This window comes from Oncorhynchus clarkii, chromosome 7 (genome assembly GCF_045791955.1).
Source record: "Oncorhynchus clarkii lewisi isolate Uvic-CL-2024 chromosome 7, UVic_Ocla_1.0, whole genome shotgun sequence".
NCBI classification, from domain to species: domain Eukaryota; kingdom Metazoa; phylum Chordata; class Actinopteri; order Salmoniformes; family Salmonidae; genus Oncorhynchus; species Oncorhynchus clarkii.
Window position 1 is genome coordinate 21076687 of NC_092153.1, and position 27990 is coordinate 21104676.

General features: G+C 45.1%; 1 protein-coding gene across 3 annotated transcripts; it reads left to right on the top strand.

The window, feature by feature from the left end:
• Nucleotides 1-41: 41 nt before the first annotated feature.
• LOC139413045 (protein Shroom2-like) lies at nt 42-27990 on the top strand. Of its 3 annotated transcripts, none has more exons than XM_071160055.1 (10): nt 42-251; nt 1690-1838; nt 16239-16361; nt 16694-19421; nt 19631-19710; nt 20226-20945; nt 21703-22293; nt 23463-23634; nt 25798-26070; nt 26340-27990. In XM_071160055.1, the coding sequence occupies exons 1-10, from the start codon at nt 42-44 to the stop codon at nt 26610-26612; spliced, it is 5319 nt and encodes a 1772-aa protein (XP_071016156.1). In that variant the 3' UTR covers nt 26613-27990. The 3 variants fall into 3 exon arrangements, with proteins under 3 accessions (XP_071016156.1, XP_071016159.1, XP_071016157.1); XM_071160058.1 differs by lacking the exons at nt 42-251; nt 1690-1838 and adding exons at nt 11610-11664; nt 16089-16141; XM_071160056.1 differs by lacking the exons at nt 42-251; nt 1690-1838 and adding exons at nt 15624-15724; nt 16124-16141.

A 27990-nucleotide genomic window follows, 5' to 3' on the forward strand; every position in this document is an offset into this window, starting at 1 on the left:
GAACTTCTGATTGTCAAGAGTTCCCATCCCTCTTCAACACCATGGACGTCGTCGACTACAGAAGCGAGTTAAGGATGTCAGCCAGAGAAGTCAAAGCCTTCCTAGACGCGGACAGATTCACGGGTGTCGGGGACGGGATTCAGGTTGATGTTGAATATAGATTTGTGGATGTCCTGCTATTTGGTGGGGCACCTTGGGGGTTCACTCTGAGAGGGGGTCGGGAGCACCGAGAACCACTGCTCATAACCAAGGTATCTATCTATCTATCTATCTATCTATCTATCTATCTATCTATCTATCTATCTATGATGAAGAACGATAAATACAGAGAACCCTTATTGACTTAACTTTAGCCACACTAGTTAACAACCGATGTGCAAATAAACAACAATAACAAGTACCATAGATCAATCATGCAAATAAAACTAATTTTAAATGTAATTATTTCTCCACTGTCACAGATGGGTTTCACCTTTCCTGTTTCCCCTGATATGGAAATAAGGCTGTGTGGCGATTAAACACTGGAACATCACTGTAGTTTCCTGATTGGTTAACTGTGTGTGTTTCATCCAACACTCCCATGTTTTCTCAGTCCAGAAATTTTTAGGGCTGTCCCCACACCTTTATGCATTTGATATGTTGCATATTTTCACCTTTAAACTTCTTCCCTGAGGGGGGGGGGGGGGGGGGTTGCTGTCTGTCTTCCATGCTCATCACAGCAGTACCAGGAACCATTTAGGAATACAGAAGTGAAGATAATGTGTGTTTGGCAGTGGCTGACCAGGATTTGCTCAGTCAATGGTGCTCTCCAACAGAATGAGGAAACAATTTGTTTCCATCCATTTCCATTTCTATTCTCCATTCTGTTTCCATTCCCCTCTCCTGTACTCCTGTATGTGTAGAGAATAAGTGATGGAATGTGCAACAAGTCTGCTCCAACCGTTCTCAAGTTGCTTATGGTTCCATTTTTTTTTAAATCAGTGCTCTCAGGTTGCCACAGTATAATGCTTCCAGTGCAGGATGGACACAATGGACTCTGATCTGATCCATGGTCACTGACCACCAACTCTTACAAGGATTGGGTTTACGCTATATTGCTTGTGTTCTCCAGCTCTTCATCACTTTCAGAAGCTACACAAAATAACAATCCATCCTGTTAATGTTAGATTGATATAATTTACAAAAGCATACATCTCGTATAACTTTGTGACTTGCTCCATTTGCTTGTCAGTAGTAGGCTAGTCCCCCTCTGAACGTTGAGACTGGGCTGGAGAGAGGGGATTTGGAAGGGTGGATATGATAGAACCATTTTTAATGAAGTTGACTCAATGCCAGTATGGCAGGGTTGAAGAGAGGGTCCTGTCAACACAGTCTGTGGATGGAATGTGATATTCTTCTAAACTGATGAACTATGGAAAGTGAACTGTTATTAAAATATACTTCACTAATGAGACATTAAGTCTGTAACATGTTATTTTATCCACATAACTATCAGACAGCATCCCTTGACTGGGCCCCTTTTCCCCTGCCAACACTATCTGTGTGCAATTGTTTTCTTATACTCTTCACTTGAGAAATGTTAACAGTCCCAAAATCTCAATTTGCCCCAGTAAGTTATAGCTGTTTTATTAATGATGTATAAACTACTTATTAACACCTTTAATTAAACATTCCTGTTGCGTGATTCAGGTGGAGGAGGGCAGCAAGGCGGCGACCGTCAGCCTGCAGGTGGGAGATGAGATCGTCAACATCAACACAGTTCCCATCAGTGGATCCAGACAGGAGGCCATCTGTCTGGTCAAAAGCTCCCACAAGACCCTCGCCCTGGTCGTCAGAAGGTGGGCTATGAGCTGCAACTAAATTGCCCTTACACCCAGGCACAATACATTTCTATTGAATTGAATATGACAGACATTGAATAAGAATACAGGATGTCTCAATGGGTACTATCGTAGAGTGATTGTTGCGTACCATCTCTCCCATTGTGCTGAGAAGAAGTGCCCTGTGTTTAAAATGGTATACATTAAACTTACGGCTGGATCTACATTAATATATTGTTTTATCCAAAACTGGCACACAATACCAAATGCAGCACACAAGAGTTGGGCATATCAGGAAGAATGTTTTTTTTGTACAAATGACTTTCACTCTGGACTCAAGTGTCTGCAAAGTGTCAAACAAGCTAACCTTAACCCACAAAGACACTATCTTGGAAACGAGGAGTCCTGTGTAATGTAGTCGGTGCATTCAGAAAGGGAATTTCAGATCCAGCTGGAGGTGTATCAGTTCACCCACTTTGACCTGCTGGGATGAAACGTAAAGCAACGAGGCTGCAGTTGTAATTGGTGCTACAGTCACACATTGCCCTTTGTTGGGGATTGTTAACAGGTGGGAATATTTTATGTACAGTACCAGTCAAAAGGTTAAACACACCTACTCATTCCAGGGGTTTCCTTTATTTTTACTATTTTCTACATTGTAGAATAATAGTGAAGACATCTCAACTATGAAATGACACATATGGAATAATTTAGTAACCAAAAAAGTGTTAAACAAATCAATATATTTTAGATTCTTCAAAGTAGCCACCCTTTGCCTTGATGACAGCTTGGCACACTCTTGGCATTCTCTCAACCAGCTTCACCTGGAATGTTTTTCAAACAGTCTTGAAGGAGTTCCTTGTTGGCTGCTTTTCCTTCACTCTGTGGTCCAACTCATCCCAAACCATCTCAATTGTGTTGAGATCAGGTGATTGTAGAGGCCAGGTCATCTGATGCAGCACTCCATCATTAGTCAAATAGCCCGTACTCAGCCTGGAGGTGTGTTTTGGGTCATTGTCCTGTTGAAAAACAAACGATAGTCCCACTAAGCCCAAACCAACTTTTGACTAGTACTGTATTTGTGAAGACAATGTTTATGGCCTCAGGGACTGTATATTGGTGCAACTCTAACCACTGACATGCAGAGACAGGACTGTCATTATACTAGACACATGTCATTTATAGAATATTGCTTGGTCGTAAAGTACAGTGTACCTTAGTTTGAGCTGGAAGAGTGGAATGCTAACTGATCGTTACTAAACCACGGAGGGCAGGGCCACAGCTTGTTATGGTTAAACTAGGACTAGGTACGAACTTCACTTTTCTTTTTCTTTTTTTACACTCTTTCATCTGTGATATTTACTAGGCTTAGTAAAGAAGTGTGAAGGTACATTTTTTACAGATATCTATGATATCTACCCAACAGGGAAGGGATGCAGTACATGCCTTTTAAATGATGTGAGCAAACTAACTTCTTCACACAACAGTGAGAGAAAGCCAATGTAGAGAACATTGAAGACCGCCCTATAGAGGAAGGAATGCTCTGAACTTCGTGGCGTGTTCATAAAACACATTCTCACACATTCTCTGTTAGGTGTGAAAGTGTCAATGCCAGCAAATATCTCCTTCGTTCATTTACGACTAGACTGCTCAATAGCGAATGGGAGGCTTAGAGCACGGGGTGGGATGTGATGTGTGTAATCTCATTGTGGCTCAGTTGGTAGAGCTTGGCACTTGCAACGCCAGGGTTGTGGGTTCAATTCCCATGGGGGACAAGTACACACAAAATATGAAAATGTATGCCCTCACTACTTACTGTAAGTCGCTCTGGATAAGAACATCTGCTAAATGACTTAAGTGTAAAATGTATTGTCTGATCTCCAAACGCTGTTAAACAACCACCGATGGGTGACATGTGAAGAAGGAAAAGCAGATACACGGTTTAAAGCTGTGGGAGGATGGGTGGAGGTGTCTAGGCCTGTGAGAGTGTACATCTAGTAGTGTTGTCACCAGAATGTTGACTTCCATACCAGGCTTAGTATCACAATACTTGATACTAGTGGTGTGCCAACCTGGCCATACTCATATTCCTTATCGTATCTGTAAATTGACAGTTAATCTGCAAAAACAGAAGTGTTTTAATATGCCTAGGTATTTTGACATCTACTTATCTCCCTGGACGTTTATAGACCAATCAAGTGTGTCTGTTTCCTCAACTTGCAACAGGCAGAAAAGTTTGCTGTCACTCAGTCAGAGAATGCGCATTGGCAGTTAATCTTTTTTCTCTACCCTCGGCCGCTTGTTAGATATTATGCACATTGATAGCTTGCTGGCTAGCAAACGTCCTCGACCATCTGATTCATCATAGTAGCAGGCAAACAGGAGGCAGCAGCAATCTAAATGATCAGACCGGAACATGCGAGGAGAAGTGATCAGATGAAATTATGAAGTGGAGCGAGTGAATGGAGAAATATAGATTCACTCTATCCAATCAGAGCAACAGGATCAAAGTACGAATATGATTTTTCAACGCCGATACAGATTATTGGAGGACCAAAAAAAAGCCGATACCGATTAATCGGCCGATTTAAAATAAAAATGTATATAAAATTTATATACAGTGCCTTGCGAAAGTATTCGGCCCCCTTGAACTTTGCGACCTTTTGCCACATTTCAGGCTTCAAACATAAAGATATAAAACTGTATTTTTTTGTGAAGAATCAACAACAAGTGGGACACAATCATGAAGTGGAATGACATTTATTGGATATTTCAAACTTTTTTAACAAATCAAAAACTGAAAAATTGGGCGTGTAAAATTATTCAGCCCCCTTAAGTTAATACTTTGTAGCGCCACCTTTTGCTGCGATTACAGCTGTAAGTCGCTTGGGGTATGTCTCTATCAGTTTTGCACATCGAGAGACTGAAATTTTTTCCCATTCCTCCTTGCAAAACAGCTCGAGTTCAGTGAGGTTGGATGGAGAGCATTTGTGAACAGCAGTTTTCAGTTCTTTCCACAGATTCTCGATTGGATTCAGGTCTGGACTTTGACTTGGCCATTCTAACACCTGGATATGTTTATTTTTGAACCATTCCATTGTAGATTTTGCTTTATGTTTTGGATCATTGTCTTGTTGGAAGACAAATCTCCGTCCCAGTCTCAGGTCTTTTGCAGACTCCATCAGGTTTTCTTCCAGAATGGTCCTGTATTTGGCTCCATCCATCTTCCCATCAATTTTAACCATCTTCCCTGTCCCTGCTGAAGAAAAGCAGGCCCAAACCATGATGCTGCCTCCACCATGTTTGACAGTGGGGATGGTGTGTTCAGCTGTGTTGCTTATACGCCAAACATAACGTTTTGCATTGTTGCCAAAAAGTTCCATTTTGGTTTCATCTGACCAGAGCACCTTCTTCCACATGTTTGGTGTGTCTCCCAGGTGGCTTGTGGCAAACTTTAAACTACACTTTTTATGGATATCTTTAAGAAATGGCTTTCTTCTTGCCACTCTTCCATAAAGGCCAGATTTGTGCAATATATGACTGATTGTTGTCCTATGGACAGAGTCTCCCACCTCAGCTGTAGATCTCTGCAGTTCATCCAGAGTGATCATGGGCCTCTTGGCTGCATCTCTGATCAGTCTTCTCCTTGTATGAGCTGAAAGTTTAGAGGGACGGCCAGGTCTTGGTAGATTTGCAGTGGTCTGATACTCCTTCCATTTCAATATTATCGCTTGCACAGTGCTCCTTGGGATGTTTAAAGCTTGGGAAATCTTTTTGTATCCAAATCCGGCTTTAAACTTCTTCACAACAGTATCGTGGACCTGCCTGGTGTGTTCCTTGTTCTTCATGATGCTCTCTGCGCTTTTGACGGACCTCTGAGACTATCACAGTGCAGGTGCATTTATACGGAGACTTGATTACACACAGGTGGATTGTATTTATCATCATTAGTCATTTAGGTCAACATTGGATCATTCAGAGATCCTCACTGAACGTCTGGAGAGAGTTTGCTGCACTGAAAGTAAAGGGGCTGAATAATTTTGCACGCCCAATTTTTCAGTTTTTGATTTGTTAAAAATGTTTGAAATATCCAATAAATGTCGTTCCACTTCATGATTGTGTCCCACTTGTTGTTGATTCTTCACAAAAAAATACAGTTTTATATCTTTATGTTTGAAGCCTGAAATGTGGCAAAAGGTCGCAAAGTTCATGGGGGCCGAATACTTTCGCAAGGCACTGTATATATATATATATTTTTTTTTTAAATAAATAAATAATACAATTAATTAATTAATGAATTTTAATTTAAATGTTATTTATTTGTAATAATGACAATTACAACAATACTGAATGAACACTTATTTTAACTTAATATAATACATCAATAAAATCAATTTAGCCTCAAATAAATAATGAAACATGTTCAATTTGGTTTAAATAATGCAAAAACAAAGTGTTGGAGAAGAAAGTAAAAGTGCAATATGTGTCATGTAAAAAAGCTAACATTTAAGTTCCTTGCTCAGAACATATGAAAGCTGGTGGTTCCTTTTAACATGAGTCTTCAATATTCCCAGGTAAGAAGTTTTAGGTTGTAGTTATTATGGGAATTATAGGACTATTTCCATTTGTATTTCATATACCTTTGACAACTGGATGTTCTTATAGGCACTTTAGTATTGCCAGTGTAACAGTATAGCTTCCGTCCCTCTCCTCACACCTACCTGGGCTCGAACCAGGAACACATCGTCAACAGCCACCCTCGAAGCATCGTCACCCATTGCTCCACACTTTGCAAGGGGAACAACTACTCCAAGTCTCAGAGCGAGTGAAGTCACAGATTGAAACGCTATTAGCGCGCACCCCGCTAACTAGCTAGCCATTTCACATCGGTTACACCAGCCTAATCTCGGGAGTTGATAGGCTTGAAGTCATAAACAGCTCAATGCTTGAAGCATTGTGAAGAGCTGCTGGCAAACGCACGAAAGTGCTGTTTGAATGAATGCTTACGAGCCTGCTGCTGCCTACCATCGCTCAGTGAGACTGTTCTATCATAGACTTAATTATAACATAATAACACACAGAAATACGAGCCTTTGGTCATTAATATGGTCGAATCCGGAAACTATCATTTCGAAAACAAAACGTTTATTCTTTCAGTGAAAAACGGAACCGTTCCATATTTTATCTAACGGGTGGCATCCCTAAGTCTAAATATTGCTGGTACTTTGGACAACCTTCAATGTTATGTCATAATTATGTACAATTCTGTCAAATTAATAACGGTCTTTGTTAGGAATAAATGGACTTCACACAGTTCGCAACAAGTCAGGCAGCCCAAACTGCTGCATATACCCTGACTGCTTGCACGAAACGCAAGAGAAGTGACACAATTTCTCTAATTATAAGAAATTCATGTTAGCAGGCAATATTAACTAAATATGCAGGTTTAAAAAAATATATACTTGTGTATTGATTTTAAGAAAGGCATTGATGTTTATGGTTAGGTTTGGTGCAACGACCGTGCTAAATCATCACCCATTTGGCGAAGTAGGCTGTGATTCGATGAGAAATGAACAGACACCGCATCGATTATATGCAACGCAGGACACACTAGATAACTACACATGGTTGATATTACTAGTTTAACTCGTGATTATGTGAAGATTGATTGTTTTTTATAAGTTTAATGCTAGCTAGCAACTTACCTTGGCTTCTTGCTGCCCTCGCGTAACAGGTAGTCAGCCTGCCACACAGGCTCCTCATGGAGTGCAATGTAAGGCAGGTGGTTAGAGCGTTGGACTAGTAACCGGAAGGTTGCAAAAACGAGGTTAAAGTAAGGTAAAAAGGTAAAAATCTGTCGTTCTGCCCCTGAACAAGGCAGTTAACCCACCGTTCCTAGGCCGTCATTGAAAATAAGAATGTTCTTAACTGACTTGCCTAGTTAAATAAAGATAAATAAAGGCCAAATTGGTGTCCAAAAATACTAATTAATACCAATTAATCGGGCATTCCGATTAATCGGTCGACCTCTACTTCACAGACAGGCAAACTAGCCAGTTGAGTTATTTAGACCACAGAGCACCTTGCACTTAATTGAAAGATGCGTGCTGCCACCCAAATATATATATATTTAAATCACGGATAATAACAAAAAATACTGGGATCATAATTGTATCAGGAACATTTCCCATATCTGTTACGATACTCATTTTGTCCGACTACTCGGCACAACCCTACTCTATACTATCATGATACTCTATATCAGAACAATTCCAAAACAATACCGCATTTTAGCCAAAGTCACAGAATGGCACTTGATGTATGTCAATTTTTCAGAGACGGCCATGTATGCATTAATTAATAAATGATACAATAATTACAATCAATTTGACTTTGTCTGACAACATAACGACTTATTTGAATGGTAAATCTCTTGATAAACTGGGCAAATCCAGATTTAGCTTGTTATGGCTGATTTCATCGGGTTTACGGATGATAATCTGTTTCCCTTCCATTTATTGTGCTGATGAACAACATTTGCATAGAAGTGACTTATTTTATTAAAGTGCTCTTTAAAAGTCTCTTTAACCAGTAATGACGTCATTCATTAGGCAAGAGTGGGGGCGGCCATCAGAGCCCTATTCTCTCTCTCTCACACACACACATGCCACAAACATTTAAATTTGGTGGCAATCTGCTTTGAAATCGGCATATTTTGCATTATGGTTCCTCAAAGTACCAGAGAGCAGTGAATTGACGTTAGCTTCAGCTGTAAGCTAGAAAGGCTAGTTATCCGTCAAAGCTGGGAGCTACTGGTTTCTTCTTGCATTGTAAAGTGTTGTAGCCGGTATGGAGATTGTTTTGTGAATCAGTAATTAACCGTTTCAACATGCCGGGTCACATAATTTAAGTGTGTTAACTTCTATGCATCATGAGTGGGGAGCTAACATGAGCTAACAGCCCAGACTCCCAATGCAGGCTATAGAGCAGACACGGTGGGCTCGCGTTATAAAGGCGTCCGCATGCTTCACAGCCGAAACCGTTCGGTGGAGTTTGTGCATGTATTATGATGACATTTTGTGATATTTTGGACTTCGGCAAGTTCTTCTTCTTCTTATTTTTTTTAAAGGCCGTTCGGGTCACAACATTTTTTCTGGAGGCAAGTTCAGAGCTGAAGTCTACGCCCCTTCGTTGGCGATTGGTCAACTGTAGGGATTCTTCAATAAAGTCTTTGAATAACAACAAAGAGAGATGACTCGTTTTCATGCAAATTATTTCACAGAAAAATAGTTGTAAAATTGCACGACTAAGCTCTCTTTGGACCCCCCCCCCCCCTCCCCCCAATCAAATGAATGACACATTTCTGCCGTCTCAAAATGGAGAAACAGTACTATTGTCGCTTTTTTTCTAGTCTTTTAAGGGTGTATGCTAGCACATTCTCGTTTGGTTTGGCTGCGCTGATATTTGACAGAAGTACCGAAAATAACAAATTCTAGTACCAAACCATTTTTCATGTTCTAATATTGAAAAAGTACAGAACTTTCAATACACCATGCAACACTATCTAGTGCCTTGGAGTGTATATTTACACTAGAAAAGCCAGACTTTTACGGCCCCAGTGTTGTGGTTTTTCTCATGCTCCTCTGGCTGGCTGTCTGGGGCTGTATCCCAAATGGCAACCTATTCTATAGTGCAATACTTTTCACGAGGGCCTATAGGGCTCTGGTCAAAAGTAGTGCACTAAATAGGGAATAGGGTGTCATTTGGAAGGCAACTAGGTTGCACACAGCAGAAATATACTGCCCATGTCATGACTTAGGCAGGGGGGCTGCATGTCCTTTAGAGACTGACTGGGCCTCCCTTCTCATTGGCTGAGGAAGACAATGGACCCATTGTCCAGACTTCTCTCTCTCTCTGTGTCATGGTTGTTATTTCAGGTTAGATAATGACTCTTAAATGGCACAGAGGAGGATCTGGGGAGTAGGGGCGAGGGTAGGGGCAGAGAGAGCGAGATATATGCCAAGTTTCGAAACATGGGGGACCTTTAGCCCACTTTACCTCGACTCTCTGTCATCATCAGACATCACTCTGTCCAGAGACACCCATTGGTTCTGTTTCCCGTATGCTTCTTACACTTTTAAATCCCATTGACAGACCCTTGATCATTGACTTTCAGCTCCGACTGCCCCACTACAGGTCAAACCCTTCCTCATTATGACTCATTCATCACTCAGGAATGTTACCCTTTCAATGCCAAGGTTTTCTGAAATGACTTGGCAATTGAAAGTAAAACCTCAGTTTAGTAAATCAATGATGTTACTTGCGCACATCTCAAGCACCATAGCGTCATTTGAGGCTGTCCTCTAGTTTATCAGTCGACCACAAACGTGTGTGATACACTAGCTAGCCTATGACACCATTAGAGACGGGACCACAGAACAAAAGGGGAACCATTTTCCATGTGAGTGCACCCTGTCAATCACACAAAGAGGGCCAGTTAGGGCCATTGTTTGGGGAGCCAGGGCCAACCAGCGCTCTGTCCCAGGGGCTTTGTCTGAATTCCAGGTTCCTGGCTGGCTGGTCTAGCTGCCTGGCTGTGGCTGTGTCGTTGACTGTCCCTGATGTAGATCAACCGAGACAGCTGGTGGTGGTAGGGGACTGTCACCACTCAACAGACAGGGCCCCTGTGTGTGAAAAGACCACTGTGTGTGTGAATAGACCATGGCCAAACTGCCAACCCGCTGCGCTTTGGCACCACCAGTAACTAGCTAATGACCATATGCTGGTCTAGAAGGCATGCAGAGTATTCTTAGGTGAATTCTTTGTGAACCCCCCTGTGGATTTGAATGGGGGCCAATGATGGATCAACCCTGATTTTTATTTAGGCATCCAGTATTGAATTTCCTCAATCAGACGTTCACACCTCTGTGTTGTATTCCGCTGTTAATGTGATTTCATCTCTCCGGGCTCTGGTCTTCCACACTCCCTGCTGCCAACCAGAACAAACAACTGCAGAAAATATGGGATCAGTAGATGAGGCACAACAACATGCCATCTAGTGGACAAAGTTGCTTTTTTCTATGTAATATAAGCCTAGTGAATTCACGTAACTCCCAGTGCTCTATGAAAAACTCCCAGTGCTCTATGAAAATCTGAATGTTTTTTTTCTATGTTGTCGAATTTCTCTCTGGGGTTTTTGTGTTCTTATAAACATGTTTTTTCTGTTCGTGTGTTGTAGTATAGTAGGCCACACTTGAGGCATAGACTTGCATAAAAATTAGAAAAAAATATAATCTGAATCCAATTAAATATGTTTACAGTAATGTAGTATAAACTCATGCCTCATAACATCATACAAGGTCCCTCCTGACTGGCTCCGGAGTCTTAATGCCTGAATCCTATTACAACTTGTAAAGCCACAGGCATGGACTCACTCAGTTTAGAGAGAGGGCAAAGTAGTAAACAATGTAAAAATCTTATGCAAATCCTATACGAACCGGTGTAAAATAATATGCTTTATTTCTGGTGTAGACTCCATAGTTTGGAGTATCTGGATAGATCGTCTTTTACTGTATTAACTCTCCTTTTAAATTTTTTTTTAATGTGTTGTAGATTTAGCTTCCCCCCGCTTGGTTTGGAAAGTGGAATGTTCCATGTTGCCTAGGTGAGTTGACATTGCTAGTTGGGATAGGTTGTCTCACTAGAGCTCATTGTTTTCATTAGCTCTGCTTTGGGAAGGCAGTGTAGTCAAATGAGGACAGCCAGGCTCTGGGGGTGGTTGCTATTGTATCTCCCTTGATATGCCTGGATTGAGGGTAGGAATTCACTGAAGACATCATTTCAGGTATGCTTTTCTGTTATTCACTTTAGTGGTAAAGAGTTATCTAGAAGTGAGACTCACAAGACAAGGAGGGCACTGAACCTTTATCTGCTGTAAAGATAATATTTTAGGACTCTTAGTGTTTCAAAAATAGTCATTTTTGGTGGTGTATCTTGCTGCACAATGATAATTGTCTGTATTGTTTTATTCTGGCTATGTCACACCTAGTTTTGTCTTCTTCCGTGATCAGATTTGAAAACGGGGTTGCTGACAGCCAAAATGAAAAAATCTTTTCAACTTTTCCTCAACTTTTAATTAAATTGGGCTGTGTGGTTAAATGGTCCTTCAGGGGGTATTGTATAGTCAACCTAAACATGCGAGGAGGGAGAGGAAGATCCTATAGTGTTTACTCTTGTCAGGCAGGAAGTCTCCCATCCTCAGGCAAAGCCCTGGATTAACACTGAACCATTAACGTGACAGTGAGGGCCTCCCCTCCCCTCTACCTCCACTCCCACACAAAGACAAACTGTTCTACTCTAGAGTAAGCATTTACTCTGAGACAGACACTTGACATATTTGGGGGTGACTTTATCAGATCTGGGTTAGGACTTATTAGGCCATCAGTTTTGTTGTTCCAGATGTCTTTTATAGAATGAGGGTAAAGAGGACTGACCGTCGTCCCTATGCCACATGCTATAGCCACTATTTTACAGGCTGGTATCTGAACCCTGTAGGAACAGAACGGCATGTAACGTGGGTGTGGAGCCTGATGCCGAGGTCTCCTCTCTGTATCCAGCCGTTAGCCGATAAGCCCAGCAGTGATTATGCAGGCACTTTTTTTCTATTGTGTTGCTTGTTTCATTCAGCCCCCATTTTTAAAAAGCAGGCGCCAGGCAGCGGGGCTCAGTGGACCTGGGCATAGCAGGGCACATTGCCGGATTCTGTTTGGGTTTGGTTCTTCTGTCCAGCGAGGTGGTGATTCAACAGTTCTACGTCCTTTTTTTAGAGTCTCTGGTTCTTCACTGGTTATCTGAACCAGTCGTAAAATAGCTCTTCTCTTAGAAATGTTTGCTGTTATTTTAAACGGGGATCGATTTGTGTCTAGGGACTTGCAGTGTTTGGTTTACATGCATCAACTGGCAACCCCTCGCCATTCTGGAATGTAATGGTGGAGTACCTGTCAATGACGCTTGTTCTTTGACTGCAGGACTAAATCATCTCCGCTCGACGTCTGTATCAAGTTGCTTGTTTTCCACCATGACTGATATCATTCGGAAAGAGAAGTCAAGTAGTTTAGTTATCTTGGCCTTGTCTTTCGGCCATCAGGGCCATTGCGGTGTTCACTAACAAGAGAGAGTACGATCAGTTGTTTTTCTTTGTTCTTCTCTCCATTCTCAGCTGACCTATGACTCTGTTAATTAAGTGGAGATCTCTGTCTCGTCACTACGATAAAGCGCACATCCCAACGCCAACTGTGTGGTGCGCAATGGTTGGTTGCCAATGACCTGTTTTTGTAATGCCTTCTTCAAATCGGCTTTACAGATTCCTCTGGAATGGGAACTGTTTAAAACGTATCTACATATCCAAGCGAACTGCAATTAGGTGAAACCCTGTTGATTGTCTCATGCCAGGATTCCGTGCGTGACTGATATCGAGTGTGTGTGTGCTGACTGACCATGCAAGCAATCTTACTTTTTCAACTCCACTCCAGTGGTTAATGGGCCGTGAGCCAATGAGAAAGCCCCATAGACTGATCTACAGCAAGGACACTGGGCATGACAATAACCCTGGCCCCTCCCCTCCCGAGGTAAATCCCCACAATCCCCTAGGAAATATCCCATTGACAACAACACTGGGATGACACACACTTGTTGGAGCCACACCAAGATGAAGTGTCGGTCAGTGTGTGTGTGAAGAGCAGGGTAGAAGAGCTCTCAATCTCTGTGTTTGAGAGCTCTGTGATTGGACTGATGCAGCAGAAGTTATGGATGTGGAGAATTCCTTTGCACAGATAGCTCCTTTGCCAAAGAAGCTGTAAAATCTGACCAGGTGCCTTGTGTCTGTAGAAGTGCCTTGTCAATCATTGAAGTGTCTCAAAGGAATTCACGGCGTAGAAAGGCTCTGAGGAGCGGAGCAGTCATTTTCAGCCTGCTTTATCAGTGCTCTCTGAGACGTTGTTATTTGCTGAAAGAGAACTTGACAACAAAAGAGTGCATCTGAAATGCCACAGCAAGATTGATAATTCTTTGGTAAGTTTTCTTTGATTTCTTCTTATTAAGCTCATTGAACTTCCCTCTCTCAATGCTGTGTCAACTCCATGCCGAGCAACTTAACATTTTAGTTTCAATAAATCTCTTCTTTTAGTTTGAAATGCTAATTCCCTCCATGTGTATTTACAAAGCTTTCCTTTTGATTTATTCCGTTTTTTATCTAAGCCTACAGTTTAGGTTACACCTTTCACACGTGCTGCCCGCATAGCCTAGATATTCACACCCAATTGGGTCAGTTTCACTACTGTTTGTTTTCGAATGTGGTTTTCACTGAAACCGGAGGAGGATTTTCTGAAACTAGCCCCAACGTCTCCACCCCCCCCCCCCCCCCCCCCCCCCCCTCTCTGGGTAGCTGTGGCAGTTCAGCTGTAACCCTGACAATAAAGACTCCTGACTAGAAATCCATTTGCATTTCTATTGTAAGCTCTGTAGGGGTCTGTTAGGGCAGCATACCACTCTCAGGACCACTGACTGACTGGAGGAGGAAGGGAGGGGGTGTGTGTCGATGTGCGTGCGTGCGTGCCTACGTGGTCTGTCTTAGTGTGTGGGACGCTCTCTGTCTTTATGCTTCTTATTGAGGAGGAGAGCTTTTCAGGTTGCCCTCAGCCTCCCTCCCATAAATTAGCTTGACTCCATGAGCCAAGTGCCTGAACTTTTGGAAGATTGCCAATGTTGATGTCCCACTTCAGCCTGAGCTCCTGTGGGGCTGACTGCCAATCAAAATGGATCTTCACATTCCTTTGGCCCCATGATGGAATGTAGGAGTCTTGTATCGTAGGTCAGAGAGGTTAAGGATTTGAGTGGGTGGTTCTTAGCCTTATGCTTATACAGTATCTGTAGTCCACAATGTGTTTGTCTTGTCTAGTACATTCTGGTTGTGCCAACTGGGTGTTTGTCAGGGGGAAGAAAAGGGACGGAAAATGCCCTGTTTGACCATACCTGGGTTCAAATACTATTTAATATCATTTCACATTCATTATCTGGGCTTGACTGAGCATTCCCGGCGCAATGGAACCAATGGAATAGCTGTAAAAGTGCAAATCCCACCCACCCAGCACTCCAGGCAGGCTGAAGCAAACACTAAATGTATTTGAAATATTTCAAATAATATTTGAACCCAGGTTTGTGTTGAACAGACGCCAGCTTGGACATAGTGGGAAACCACTGATCTCATCTTTCTAACTGATTCAAAAGGCTAAGCCCCCACCATGCTGTTTACACTCTAGGGATCTCTCTCTGTCTGTCGTCGTACAGCCATATGGCAGTGAGGTGACCCCCCAGACAGACCATGTTAAAGGTCATTTCTATTCTGTCTGTGTTCTTCTAAATAACATATATTTCTCATAGATTGCTACTGCAATGGTGGTTTCCTCTTGGATTTGAGGACTGATTCATCGAACCTCTTAGATTTGACCTAATGAACTACTGATTATGAAGGTCTGTCACCCGTGTTACATACCATACAATGAATATAAAGTATAAATCTCTTATTGGCCAGAAGGGGGTGCACTGTTCTCGTTGGTCAGTCGCTGACAGTATACTGAGGATCTTCTGTCCTTTGTAGCTCAATTGGTAGGCCAGTATGAAAATGTATGTGCTCACTATTGTAAGCTGCTCTGAATGAGAGCGTCTGCTGAATGACTAAAATGATAGTGACCTGGAATTTTTACAACATTTGATGTGTTTTTCTGCTGCATGCCCAGGAAAATGAAAATGGTGGATATTGTCTCACATACCACCACGCCATCAGAATCAGAAACTGACAAACGTGTGGCCAGGAACTTTCTCACCAAGATATTACGAAGCTCTATGAGGTATTGTGGAATTAGCAACCTCCTCCAGTACACTAGCTATCCCAAACCGATTCTTCAGTGATCCCTTGTGACTTTCAATGTTTGAACCCAATCCCACTCTGGGTGACATGGACAACATTGCATCCTGCTTCCAACATTACGTGGCGTATAGTACTGTAGTCGTCTGTGGTCCTTGTGCATGTGTCAGATTTGTTCAGTGGACGCTTCACTTTGTATCTGTCTAGGTCTATATTTCATTATTTTGGTTTTTGGTTCATTTTGGTTCTACACAATGGATGTAAAACATATTTTTTTTTAAATCCACATCAGATTCGTTTTTTTGTAGTGTATTTTACATTTATTTTTTATTTTTTTGCTGAATCAGATCTTTTTGTTACCTCTCTCCAACATGCATATCAGGAAGAACCGCTTCAAGGGGTGAGACTGAAATGAGAAAGAATTGTTTTTTCTTTTACCTTCTATTTTTAATGAGTTGCATTTCAATAACATGCTTTCCTTAACCTTCTCTCTGTAGGAGGAATGAACCAGTCTCCCGGCCCCATTCATGGCACTCCTCCAAGTTCACAGAAGACCACCCCGAACCCACAGAGAGTCACAACGAGCCTTCACCTGTGTGGCAGGTCAAACATGAAGTCAGGTGAGCTGCTGGAAGAATCTATGACCTCCTTCTCCTAGTGTCAATGTTACTCAGGCACTGCCCGTTAGGGTCGTCACAGTTCCTAGAGAATGTGTCTGCGCTACATTCAGAGAGTTTATGGTTACTCCATCTCCTCAGAGGTAGGGGCAGCCATTATTCTCATGGGGTTCTCATCTCCACTCATTGTATACAAAATATACAAGTAGGTCAGTTATCAAAGAACAAGAAAACACTGAATAAAGGCATAATAAATGGTTAATAATACCTAATAGATATCTAACTTAGCTACTGCTAACCAGATTATTAACACAATTCCTTGTATTGAATTCTAGTGCATCCACAAAAGACCTTTCCAGCTGCGGGGACCACGACTCGAATCTACGCCAGTTATCTAGCCAGTTCAGCTCCGTGGGGAATATGGAGAGAGTAGAGCGTCCCTCACACCCCTACCCACCAGGATGCCTCTCCCCCAGCAGGTACCACCGCAGCGCTGAGCCTCTCTCTGGGGGTGGAGTGTCTGGTGGGAAGAGCGAATCACCCTTCAGCTGCCTGTCCTCTACCAGCCCTCCCCCGGAGCCTGCTCTGGCCCTCACCAACACTGAGGCGACTGAGGGCAGCGTGTTCTATAAGGGGGTCCAGACTCAGACCAGTGAGGTCGGAAGGCAGGGTGAGCAGCGCCACAGCCGGAACCTCCAGCTGCCCCAGGGGGACAGAGGCTCAGAGAGCCCCAGGACAGTCCCAGAGGAGCAGCCTGGCTCCCGCTACTCCAGCTCAGGCTCTGGCAGATCGCACATAGGCCCTGTGTGGCACGTCCCAGAGAGGAGGAAGGTAGCAGCCCCCCCCTCTCCTCCTCCTCCTCCCCTGCGCAATGACAGCTTTGCTGCCACCAAGGTGTACCCTGCCTACACAGAGGGGCCTGGAGCTCCACCACAGGCCCCAGAGAACAGCAGCTACAGAGCCCGGGGCAACCGTATCTCTCACAATGAGAATGGGCCAGACCCCAGGTGCAGTTACAACCCTCCACCTCACAGGAAAGACTTCCTCCACCCAAACATAGCTGCAGGTGCACCTGACTACAACCAGCTCAGCAACCCAAACAAACTGTTCTCGCTGTCTAGCCAGGACGTGAGACAGAGTCAGTCTCCCTTCACTTGCCTGCCCAACCACCAGCGGCAGTATAGCGACGAAAGCACTTTCTACCTGCAGACCAGATCCACCCCACATCCACCGAAGCCGCAGAGCGTTGGTAGCTACTACCACAGCCTCCAGGAGCTCCCTACCAACCGGAGTAACAGTAGGAACCACGTGAGGTCCACCACCACGTCCCTGTCCACCTCGACCATCGACCAGAACTATGACGGCGGAGGACACATCAGGTACTACTGCATCACAACCAAGCAGCCAGGCCAGCCAGAGACTCGTGGTAGACAGAGCAAATCAGAGGTCTGGATGGCTGACATGGAGCTAGCTAAGGGCTCAAACGACAGGGGCTCCACAAGTTCCTCCCACAAGACCAGCAAGGTCAAGTATCATCCTCAGCCGCCTTACGCCAACAGCAAGGAGCGGAACGGAAATGTCAAAGCGGCCAACGTTCTGCTTTACGAACACACAGCCTCCAATTCCTCATCTGGTAAACCTACCACTGAGGAGAGGGAGAGGAGGAGTGAGGGCCAGAGACCTACAGAGGCCCAGCTTAGAAGCTCTTACTCTCCCAGTCCGCCCAAGGACCACAAGGCGGCACCACTGAGAGAAGACCCTTGGGTCTCTCAGGAGAACAATAAGATCTCTTCTCAAAAGACACCCATGCTCCACAGTCTGGCTCAGGGGAGTAGAAGCCTAGCCCAGGAGAGTAGGAGCCCAATGCTTCATTCTCTAGCCCAGGAGAGTAGGAGCCCAATGCTTAATTCTCTAGCCCAGGAGAGTAGGAGCCCAATACTTCATTCTCTAGCCCAGGAGAGTAGGAGCCCAATGCTTCATTCTCTAGCCCAGGAGAGTAGGAGCCCAATGCTTCATTCTCTAGCCCAGGAGAGTAGGAGCCCAATGCTTCATTCTCTAGCCCAGGAGAGTAGGAGCCCAATGCTTCATTCTCTGGCCCAGGAGAGTAGGATCCTGGTGGAGAAGATTCACTCTGCTACGGCACCACCACCACCATCCAACGGCGGGGGAGACACCAACCACGCCATACAGGAGGCTTTAACAAACAACACTGCAACGGGCAAACTGGCGAGACGCAGCGACCGATACGCCACCACCCTCCGCAACGAGATCCAGCTAAAGAGGGCCCAGCTGCAGAAAAGCCGGAGCGCTGCCACCCTGACCTGCCCCAGCGAGACGGAGGAGCCAGAGGAGGAGGCAGACCCGGGGGGGTGGAAGTCCACCTCCTCCGACGGCTCCTTTTCCTCCTCCTACAAGGACCACCTCAAGGAGGCTCAGGCTAGGGTCCTCCAGGCCACGTCCTTTAGGAGGAGAGACCTAGAACCTCCCGGGTCAGGGTCGGAGGCTCCGTTAACCAAACCCAACTCACACATAGTCTCCCGCATTGGCGGCCGCAAGCGTTTCCCTCTGAACAAGAGGGTCCACTCGTTCTCCGAGCCAGACAAGATCAACAAGCTGGGAGTGGAGGGTGAGGGAGAACATCCCGTTGGAACAGCACGGCCGATTGTAGACCGACGGAAGATCTTTGAAATGGCTGCTAAACCTGCCTTCTGCAGACCCATCTCAACCATCCACAAGTCAAGCCAGCAGAGCACCAGCACCACCTCCAGCACTTTGGAGCACGGAGAGGGCAAGGCCAGAGGGAGAGCCCACTCAGGAGAAACTCAGGAGAAACACCCAGACCCCCTCAGCCCCGCAGGCAGACAGGCCCTACTGGAGCAGCAGAGGCTGGGGACCTTCACTGAGTACCAGGTCACCTGGAACATGCAGAGGAAGGCTTCAGACACAAAGACCCAGGGGAGGTACCACTCTGCTGACGACATCCTGGACCAGGGAACAGAAGAGACGCCTGTCTGTGTCCATGAGAGGTCCAGATCGTCTCCCTCACAAGACTTCTACACACAGGTGAGCGTTTCCATCGAGTGATTCTTAGTGTAGCGGTAGTGAAGTGATCTGCATGACTTCCTTTTTGCGTCAGCACAGACATGCATGAGTTTGTTTAAAGATATAAAAGTCCACGTGGTATCGTCTAAACATTAAACCAGCTGGCCAGAGTGCTGTTTTAGCAGAAGGTTATATTATGGCAATTCAGTGTATTCTTCATTTTCTTTCAGAAGATCCCTGTGCCATGGAGAGAGACTGTTGAAATTCTGGACCATAGACAGGACCAGCAAGGAGGCAGTTACACCACCAGGTGAGCATTCCACATGATTCTCTTCTCTACTCTAGTTTCTGATCTCAGATCAGTTACAACCTATCCACCTTTTGTTGGAACACATTTCAAGGTGATCGTTATCTGTTGACGGTGCAGTAACATACACTCACATGTACATGAGTGTGTGCTACAGTATAATAACAATATCAGTTTGAGTTAGGGAGAGTGGGGAGCATGCCAGTTCAGCCCAGGTGTAGTTATCAGGTGATCAGGGTTTGGGAGGGGAACTTCCCTGCCCAGGTAAAGCTGCAGGTAAAAGTGTAAACCAATCCTGTTTCAGGCTATCACATTCAGCTCCGGTCTCAGGTTGTAAACACACTCGCTGCTCCCTGGGTGTTATTACAGAGATTAGTTGATCTTTTATTTTATTGTACAGTAAGTGCTGAATTTGTGAATAAATCAATTCAGAAAGGCCTCTGCTCCTCATTTCAGTTGAATATGTGCTTAGTGTGAGTATGTTGTCTTATATTCGCCTCTCCTGTTCTGTTTGCCAGAGGGCCGAGCGAGAGCCAAGAGCAGCCAGCCCAGCTCCACCACTTCCCACAGCCTCCACAACCGTCTATTCCAAGACTGACCGACACAGAGCCACACAGCAGCAGAGACGTGGCCACCCCCGCCCCCCTCCCTCTCCCTCACCCCTCTGACCACAGATACAAATGTGACTCTGCGGACCCCGGCCACAACCTCCCCGCGTACCCTTCCAACCACACCCACAGCTCTGTGTCTGAGCAACCACTACCACCTCCAACGGCGGCTCCCAAGCCCCAGAATACAGGCCTCATCATCATGCCACAGTGGCCTCTCCTAGGCCTGGAAACCCCCTCAGCCACATCCTCCACCTACGGACTGTCTTCCCAGGAATTCCTGCCTGGCCCTTGCACCCATCAGGCTGAACCATCATCCAGCAGCAGCTGCTCCTCCCATGGCACAGAGCTGGATCCTGCCCCAAACCAAGCCTGCTCCTTGGGCTCCACCCAGCTCCCCTCTCCCTCCCCTGGGAGAACCGCTGGACTGGGCACGGAGGAGGGAGCAGCTGATTCAACGCTAGAGCCGCCACCCTCCTCTTCCCACTCTCCTTTATTCTCCTACCAGCCTGCCAGTCTGACGGTTCCCTCCTCAGGTGGGACTAGTTCTCCCTCTCCTCAGTTTGCTCCACAGAGGTTGACGGACCAGCCCCCTGTCTTTGTGTCTGTGCAGGATGAAGCCCAGAGCAGGTAAGTGCTAAGCAGCTTAACTGGCGTTCTTATGCCCGTCTCCTCAGCTCCCGCTCAAACTACTGTACAGCCTTACGCAACAAACTGGGGATTGTTGCCCTGTCCTGTGTTGCTTTAATTACAGTAAGTAAGCCTTGTCCGAGCCAGAACGGCCCCTAGTTGCACGAACCTCTCTCCTGACTCTGTAGCGCGAGGCAGCGCGATTTGAAGTCTCATGTCTTTGTCGTAGTAGAGGAGGCTATGATAGAGGAGGCTATGGTAGATTGTTTGGAATTACATGGTATGATGTGCCACAGACCAGAATGCAGAATGGTTTAGAGTTTTCCTATGATCCATTTCCCAATGATTTGGTTTCAGCTGCTCAGCATTGGGGCACACACAGTATTCTTGCTACAGTAGCCAGGACATTAAGCCTGGCGACAGAAGGCTGTCATCTTATTTGGTCATATGATTGACTGCATGACCTTTCAGTCGACGGCGCCGTTCCGTCCCTTTAACTACCGTTGACTCAACCTGTCCACTGTCAGTCAGTAACATGGACTGTAAGCTTAGATGTGGTAGATGTCACTCACTCCTGGCTCCTGACATAAAATCCTATTTCTGTTTCAGTAAACTGAGCTGGAAAGGAGACTAAAGGTTAAAGATTGTGTTCATAACAATCATTTATGTCATTTTTAAATGACAACATCTATCACTCATTTTTCTCATAATACTTTGAATAACTGTAAGTTAAGACTAGTTACTGTTGTCTCTACAGGCCAGAGAACCGGACCAACGCTGTGATGGAGATGAGCAGTGTAGGGAAGAAGGTCCCTGTGAAGATCGTCCATGCTGAGAGCACCACAGAGAGGGAGAGCCGCCAGTACCTGCTGCACAGCGAGAGAAATGGGGCCCCTGGAGTTTCAGAGGGGCCCGACTTTCCCCCGTCCTTACCGACCAGCCTGCCCTCCCCTGAGCCGCAGCCCTACTCCCTGTTCCGTGCCTACACCCCCTACACACGCAATGGGCCCCAGAGTCCCCCCAGGGACCCAACCCTCACTGTAGCCCCAGAAGAGGCCCTGTCCCCTGGGCGGTCTCAGACCAACGGTCCCTCCGGTACCGCCGTCATGGGTCCCCAGCAGCCTCAGAAGAGTAATTCGGAGGAAGATGTGAAGAGAGAGGAGCTGGCCAGAGACATCATGGACAAGGATAAGTCCCTGGTGGACATCTTGGACCAGAGTAAGATGAAGACCACCATGGATCTGATGGGGGGGATCTTCCCCCAGGGGGAGCAGATCTTGGATGGGGGGCACCAGAGGAGGAAAGTCTCCCCCAAACAGTGTTTGCCGCCCAGGGGCATGGATGACAGGTGAGCTGACTGGGAATGGGATCTGGCAGTGCAGAATTATAACATTCATGAACAAATTAACTGAGCATTTACTGGTAGTCATACCATCATCTAGATAATCACACATGGTGCTGTGTATTTTTGTTGTAATTGCGTTTTATCAGACTGACTTCCTCTCCCACTTCAGAGGTGTTTGTTCATGAGTTTAAAAAAAACAACACATTATGGTGTTGTGTTTTATATTTCTCTCCATTGAGAGGATGAGTAGAGAGAAATGTATACGTGACAAAAACATGTATTTCAGTTCTAAACACTTTACACAGATGCCCCCTGTTGGCGCTATATTAAACCACAGACTACAACTGAATACAATGGAAGAGGGGCACAAACCTTCTATTTTACCTACGATTTGAACCGACCTCTCTAGAACTGTAGGAGTTGCTCTGGCCCCGTCGATACTGAGCTGTCACCTCCCAGGAGCTGTCACCTCCTGCATTTCACATGACATCCTATTGCCTACTTTCTTCTCAGTAGTATTGCACTACATAGGGAATATACAGTACTAATAACCAGAGATATATATATATATATATATATATACTGGGTAGTGTGGCGTACAGCAGGTCAGCCACCAGGGGGAGACTCGTCGAGGCCTGGTAACAGATGGAGTATACATCACGAGGCGATGGCTCCATCTGCTGGACGTGCCAGGTCTCGACGGGCTCTCCGGCCAGGACTAATTGGGGCTGATTGTGAGCTGGTGGGTAATCAAGGGCGGATTGCTCACCAGCTGTGCGAGGCCCATACAGCTACCAGAAGGGCAGCACACAGGAAGGAAGGAAGGAAGGAAGGAAGGAAGGAAGGAAGGGAGGGAGGGAGGGAGAAGAAGAAGAAGAAGAAGAAGAAGAAAGGACTCCCATTTTATTGTTGGCGGTTAAGGTAACAAGAGGGAGTTGAGTTTTGTGCCCGACAGGATACAGCCAGACCCAGGACCCCGATGATGCTATCCCGGAGAGGGTCTCTGGAGTATATGGCCAATACACCACGGCTAAGGGCTGTATCCAGGGACTCCGCTTCATGTTGTGCTTAAGAACAGCCCTTAGGCGTGGTATATTGGCCATATATCATACATCCTTGGGACTTATTGGTTAAATAACCCTCTGCTTTCTGTCTGTCTCCATCCCTTCCAGGAGAGAGGAGGGGGGCATGTCTGCTGCCACAGGGGCCCTGGTGACCAGCTCCACCTACTACAGTACATCTGCCCCCAAGGCTGAGCTGCTCAACAAGATGAAGGACATGCAGGAGGAGGAGCTGGAGGAAGACTCCGAGGACGAACTGGACATCGACCTGGCCAGCAAGAAGGTACAGAGACACAGCGTAGTAAACTGACCCTGTAAAACCGGTTTCTCCAACCCAGTTCCTGGAGAGCTATCCTCCGGTAGGGTTTTGCTCCAACCCCAGTTGTAACTAACCTGATTTCATCTAATAAACCAGCTAATTATTGAATCAGGTCTGCTAGATTAAGGTTGGAGTGAGAACCTACAGGACAGTAGCTGTCCAGGAACAAGATTGAAGAGCCCTGCTCTAAAACCACACATTTCACTGCAGCTGTCTGGTGTATGTGACAATAAAATATATTATTAATACTGACTGTTTCATACCATATCAATCACTGATCATCAATCCAGCTCCTGGAGAGTCACAGGACTGCAGATATCGTCGTAATACCCGATTCAACTGATCTTCGTCACTTTGATTAGTTGAATGCTGAGCCAAGACGACAACCTGCTGTTCTGCAGTTCTCCAGGACCAGGATTTGGGAATAGTGCAGACCTGCCAACATGCACGCATTTTGCTTACCAACTATGCAATTACCTGTCCATGTACACGGGTATGAGATCCAAGTTAAAAGTATGCAGAAATGAATAGGGCCTGATTTTATACATTTGAATAAAAATAAATCCACTGAGTAAATCTAACATCCCGATCCTCGAGCTGCAACACACAGACATGTACAGAGTTTGTGTCAACAGACATGGAGACGAATACATCATTATTGGACGTAGCTACCCGGTGTCTGCCCCTCCTGTTTGTTGTGATGCTGAGTTTGAAGACTGTCAGCTGTACGTAAACACATGGACAAATCCCTTTTCGACTCCGTGTGTTGTGGGAAGGTGAACACTAATTGGTTCACGCTAACGTTAGCGAACATAAGATGGATATTCAGTGGGCTCTAAAGTGTCAGCAGTTCACTCGCATTTACTAGTGAAAGGAATGAAATGCAAATACGACAAATAACTGGTCACATTTGTGCGAGTGTGAATTACATTTAATTCTGCGTCCCATAAGTTGTATTTTCCACGTAACATGACGAGGATCACGCTACCTGATAGACTGTAATTATGATCCACGTCACGAAGAGCATTACAAAAGTATAATCAAAATAAATATAAACATCTTGGCACTAAATAATATTTTATTTGTCACATACACATGGTTAGCAGATGTTAATGCGAGTGTAGCGAAATGCTTGTGCTTCTAGTTCCGACAATGCAGTAATAACCAACGAGTAATCTAACCTAACAATTCCACAACTACTACCATATACACACAAGTGTAAAGGAATGAATAAGAATATGTACATAAAGATATATGAATGAGTGACGGTATAGAATGACATAGGCAAGATGCAGTAGATGGTATCGAGTAGAGTACATACATATGAGATGAGTAATGTAGGGTATATAAACATAAAGTGGCATAGTTTAAAGTAGCTAGTGATACATGTATTACATTAAGATGCAGTAGATGATATAGAGTACAGTATATACATATACATATGAGATGAGTAATGTAGGGTATGTAAACATTATATTATATTAAGTGGCATGGTTTAAGTGGCTAGTGATACATTTTTACATCAATTTCCATTATTAAAGTGGCTGGAGTTGAGTCAGTATGTTAGCAGCAGCCACTCAATGTTAGTGGTGGCTGTTTAACAGTCTGATGGCCTTGAGATAGAAGCTGTTTTTCCCCGCTTTGATGCACCTGTACTGACCTCGCCTTCTGGATGATAGCGGGGTAAACAGGCAGTGGCTCAGGTGGTTGTTGTCCTTGATGATCTTTATGGCCTTCCTGTGACATCTGGTGGTGTAGGTGTCCTGGGGGGGCAGGTAGTTTTCTCCCGGTGATGCGTTGTGCAGACCTCACTACCCTCTGGAGAGCCTTACGGTTGTGGGTGGAGCAGTTGCCGTACCAGGCGGTGATACAGCCCGACAGGATGCTCTCGATTGTGCATCTGTAGAAGTTTGTGAGTGCTTTTGGTGACAAGCCAAATTTCTTCAGCCTCTTGAGGTTGAAGAGGCAATTTGGCCTGTGCTATGCGCACAAGTCAAATCTCCAATTTTCTGGTACTCTAAGTTGGACAGGGTTGGCAGGTCTGATAGGGCTTCAAGTACTATCCAGTATGTGAAATGGCTCTCTTGAATGTCATCTCCTCGTCCGACCCTGTCTTTCCCCCCACAGCAAGAGCTGATTGACAGCCTGGGTAAGAAGCTGCAGGTGCTGCGCGAGGCCAGGGAGAACCTTCAGGAGGACCTCCACGATAACAACTCTCTGGGGGACGAGGTGGAGGCCGTGGTGCAGAGGGTCTGCAAGCCCAACGAGCTGGACAAGTTCAGGATGTTTGTTGGAGATCTGGACAAGGTGGTCAGTCTGCTGCTCTCCCTGTCTGGCCGACTGGCCAGGGTGGAGAACGCTCTCAACAGTCTGGAGGAAGACACCACACCGGAAGAGAAGGTAGGGTTTAGGGTGGAGGTTAAGGCAAGACACTACTCACTCCCCACGCTGCTTGTGAGGCAGGATTAGATGGTTAACACTCATCCCCATTAGCTCAGAGCTATAGTACACACCAGGCTAAAGGGATGTTTGCATTTACCAACTTACAATATTCATGTTCAACATTAATTGATGTGTGTATTGTAAGTTAATCAGGAAGTTGCTTGCCTGCATTTTTTTTAGTATCCCTCCTACTGATCTGCCCACTCTGTCTGCCCTCCCTCTCTCAGCGCACCCTGTCAGAGAAGAGGAAGCTGTTGATCAGACAACACGAAGACGCCAAAGAGCTCAAGGAGAACCTTGACCGGCGGGAGCGCCTGGTTTACAGCATCATGGCTGCTCACCTCAGCCACGAGAGCCTGGCAGACTACCAGCACTTTGTCAAGATGAAGTCAGCCCTCATCATCGAGCAGCGCAAGCTGGACGACAAGATCAAACTGGGAGAGGAGCAGCTGAAATGTCTGCTGGATAGTTTATTGTTGGAGCAGAGGCTGCTGTTCTGACGATTGCTAGTGCAATCCGAGATCCTTGGGACGTCCATACCTTAACCCCTACCCTAACCTTAACCCCTACCTTAACGTTTCAACTTCAATAGGGTGACATCAGAGTTGGGACGTCCCAGGGGTCTCATTTAGTCTATTCCTTCTGACAATGGCCACACAGGTAATGTGGTGTACTGACACAGACTGGCCACTAGAGGGCCCCAGAGGTGCTGTTGGACTTGGATATGATGGAGGATTCTCTGTGTGCTTTGTGGTCGTTGACTGACTGACTTGATGCCTGTTACATTTCAGTTCCACAGTACAGACAGGAGCTGTTTTTCTGTGCTGAAGAAACACCCCGTTTCTGGATTTAAAGTAGCTCCTTCGAGGAAATTCATTAAGATCGATGAAACGTGTTTAGCTAAACGTGTTTTATTCAGGGATGTTGGTGAGGCCTATGCTCTCAAATGATTCTCAAGACGAGGCGGAGCGTCTGTTTTATATAATGCGTGTTTGAAAGATGATTTTAGTAATTTATTGTAGCCTTTTAAATATTTACAGATGACTTGACATTTCAGGTAAACTCACCTATAAACCTACGTTGTAGTTAATTACAATACAAATGATGTATACATATTCTTATTGTGAAAGATAGGTTTTATAATTCGATCATTAACAGGGTTTTTCCTCAATGGGACAGTGCTGGTTTGGTTGAGAAGTCTAAAGTTGTTTTCATATTTGCCCAAACAGTACTTGTCTTTCATCATATTACACACACCACTACTAGCTACAGCACAGATGTACGTTTTCAACCAATCTTGTTCTCAGGCCCCACTTCTCGTACAATAGTATGGTATTCCTTGACAATGTTTATTTCTGGGATTGATGGGTTACTGGTCTTTTTTTAATTCCAAAAGTATAAAAAGGTAATTAAAGGTTTGAATTCAGTTCTGGGTAGCAGGTAACCGGGTTATAGAGGTGAGCCAGGAAACCAGAGGGTTGCCAGTTGCTGGAATCAAATCCTAGATGCCATTGCATGCCATTTTGCCCTTGAGCAAGGCACTTAACCCCCTCCCCCACAACAACTGCTCCCTGGGTGCCCAGTGTGGCAGACCCCTGCACCACTCCAAAACATGCATGTGTATTTTCAGCTTCCTTTTGGAGGAGTTGGGTTAAAAGCGGAAGGTGCAATTTACCAATAAATGTATCTTAAAATCAAAGACCGAATTAGCACTTTTATAGTCTCATAATTCCCCTGTTTAGGGACCTATCTCAACCTGACTTGTGCCTGGGCGTCTGCCACTGTGAACACTAAAGGATTTGTATGTCCATGCTTTGTATAACCATACATACATTGTACTCTCACATCAATTTGAAGACAATAAACAGTATGACTGAT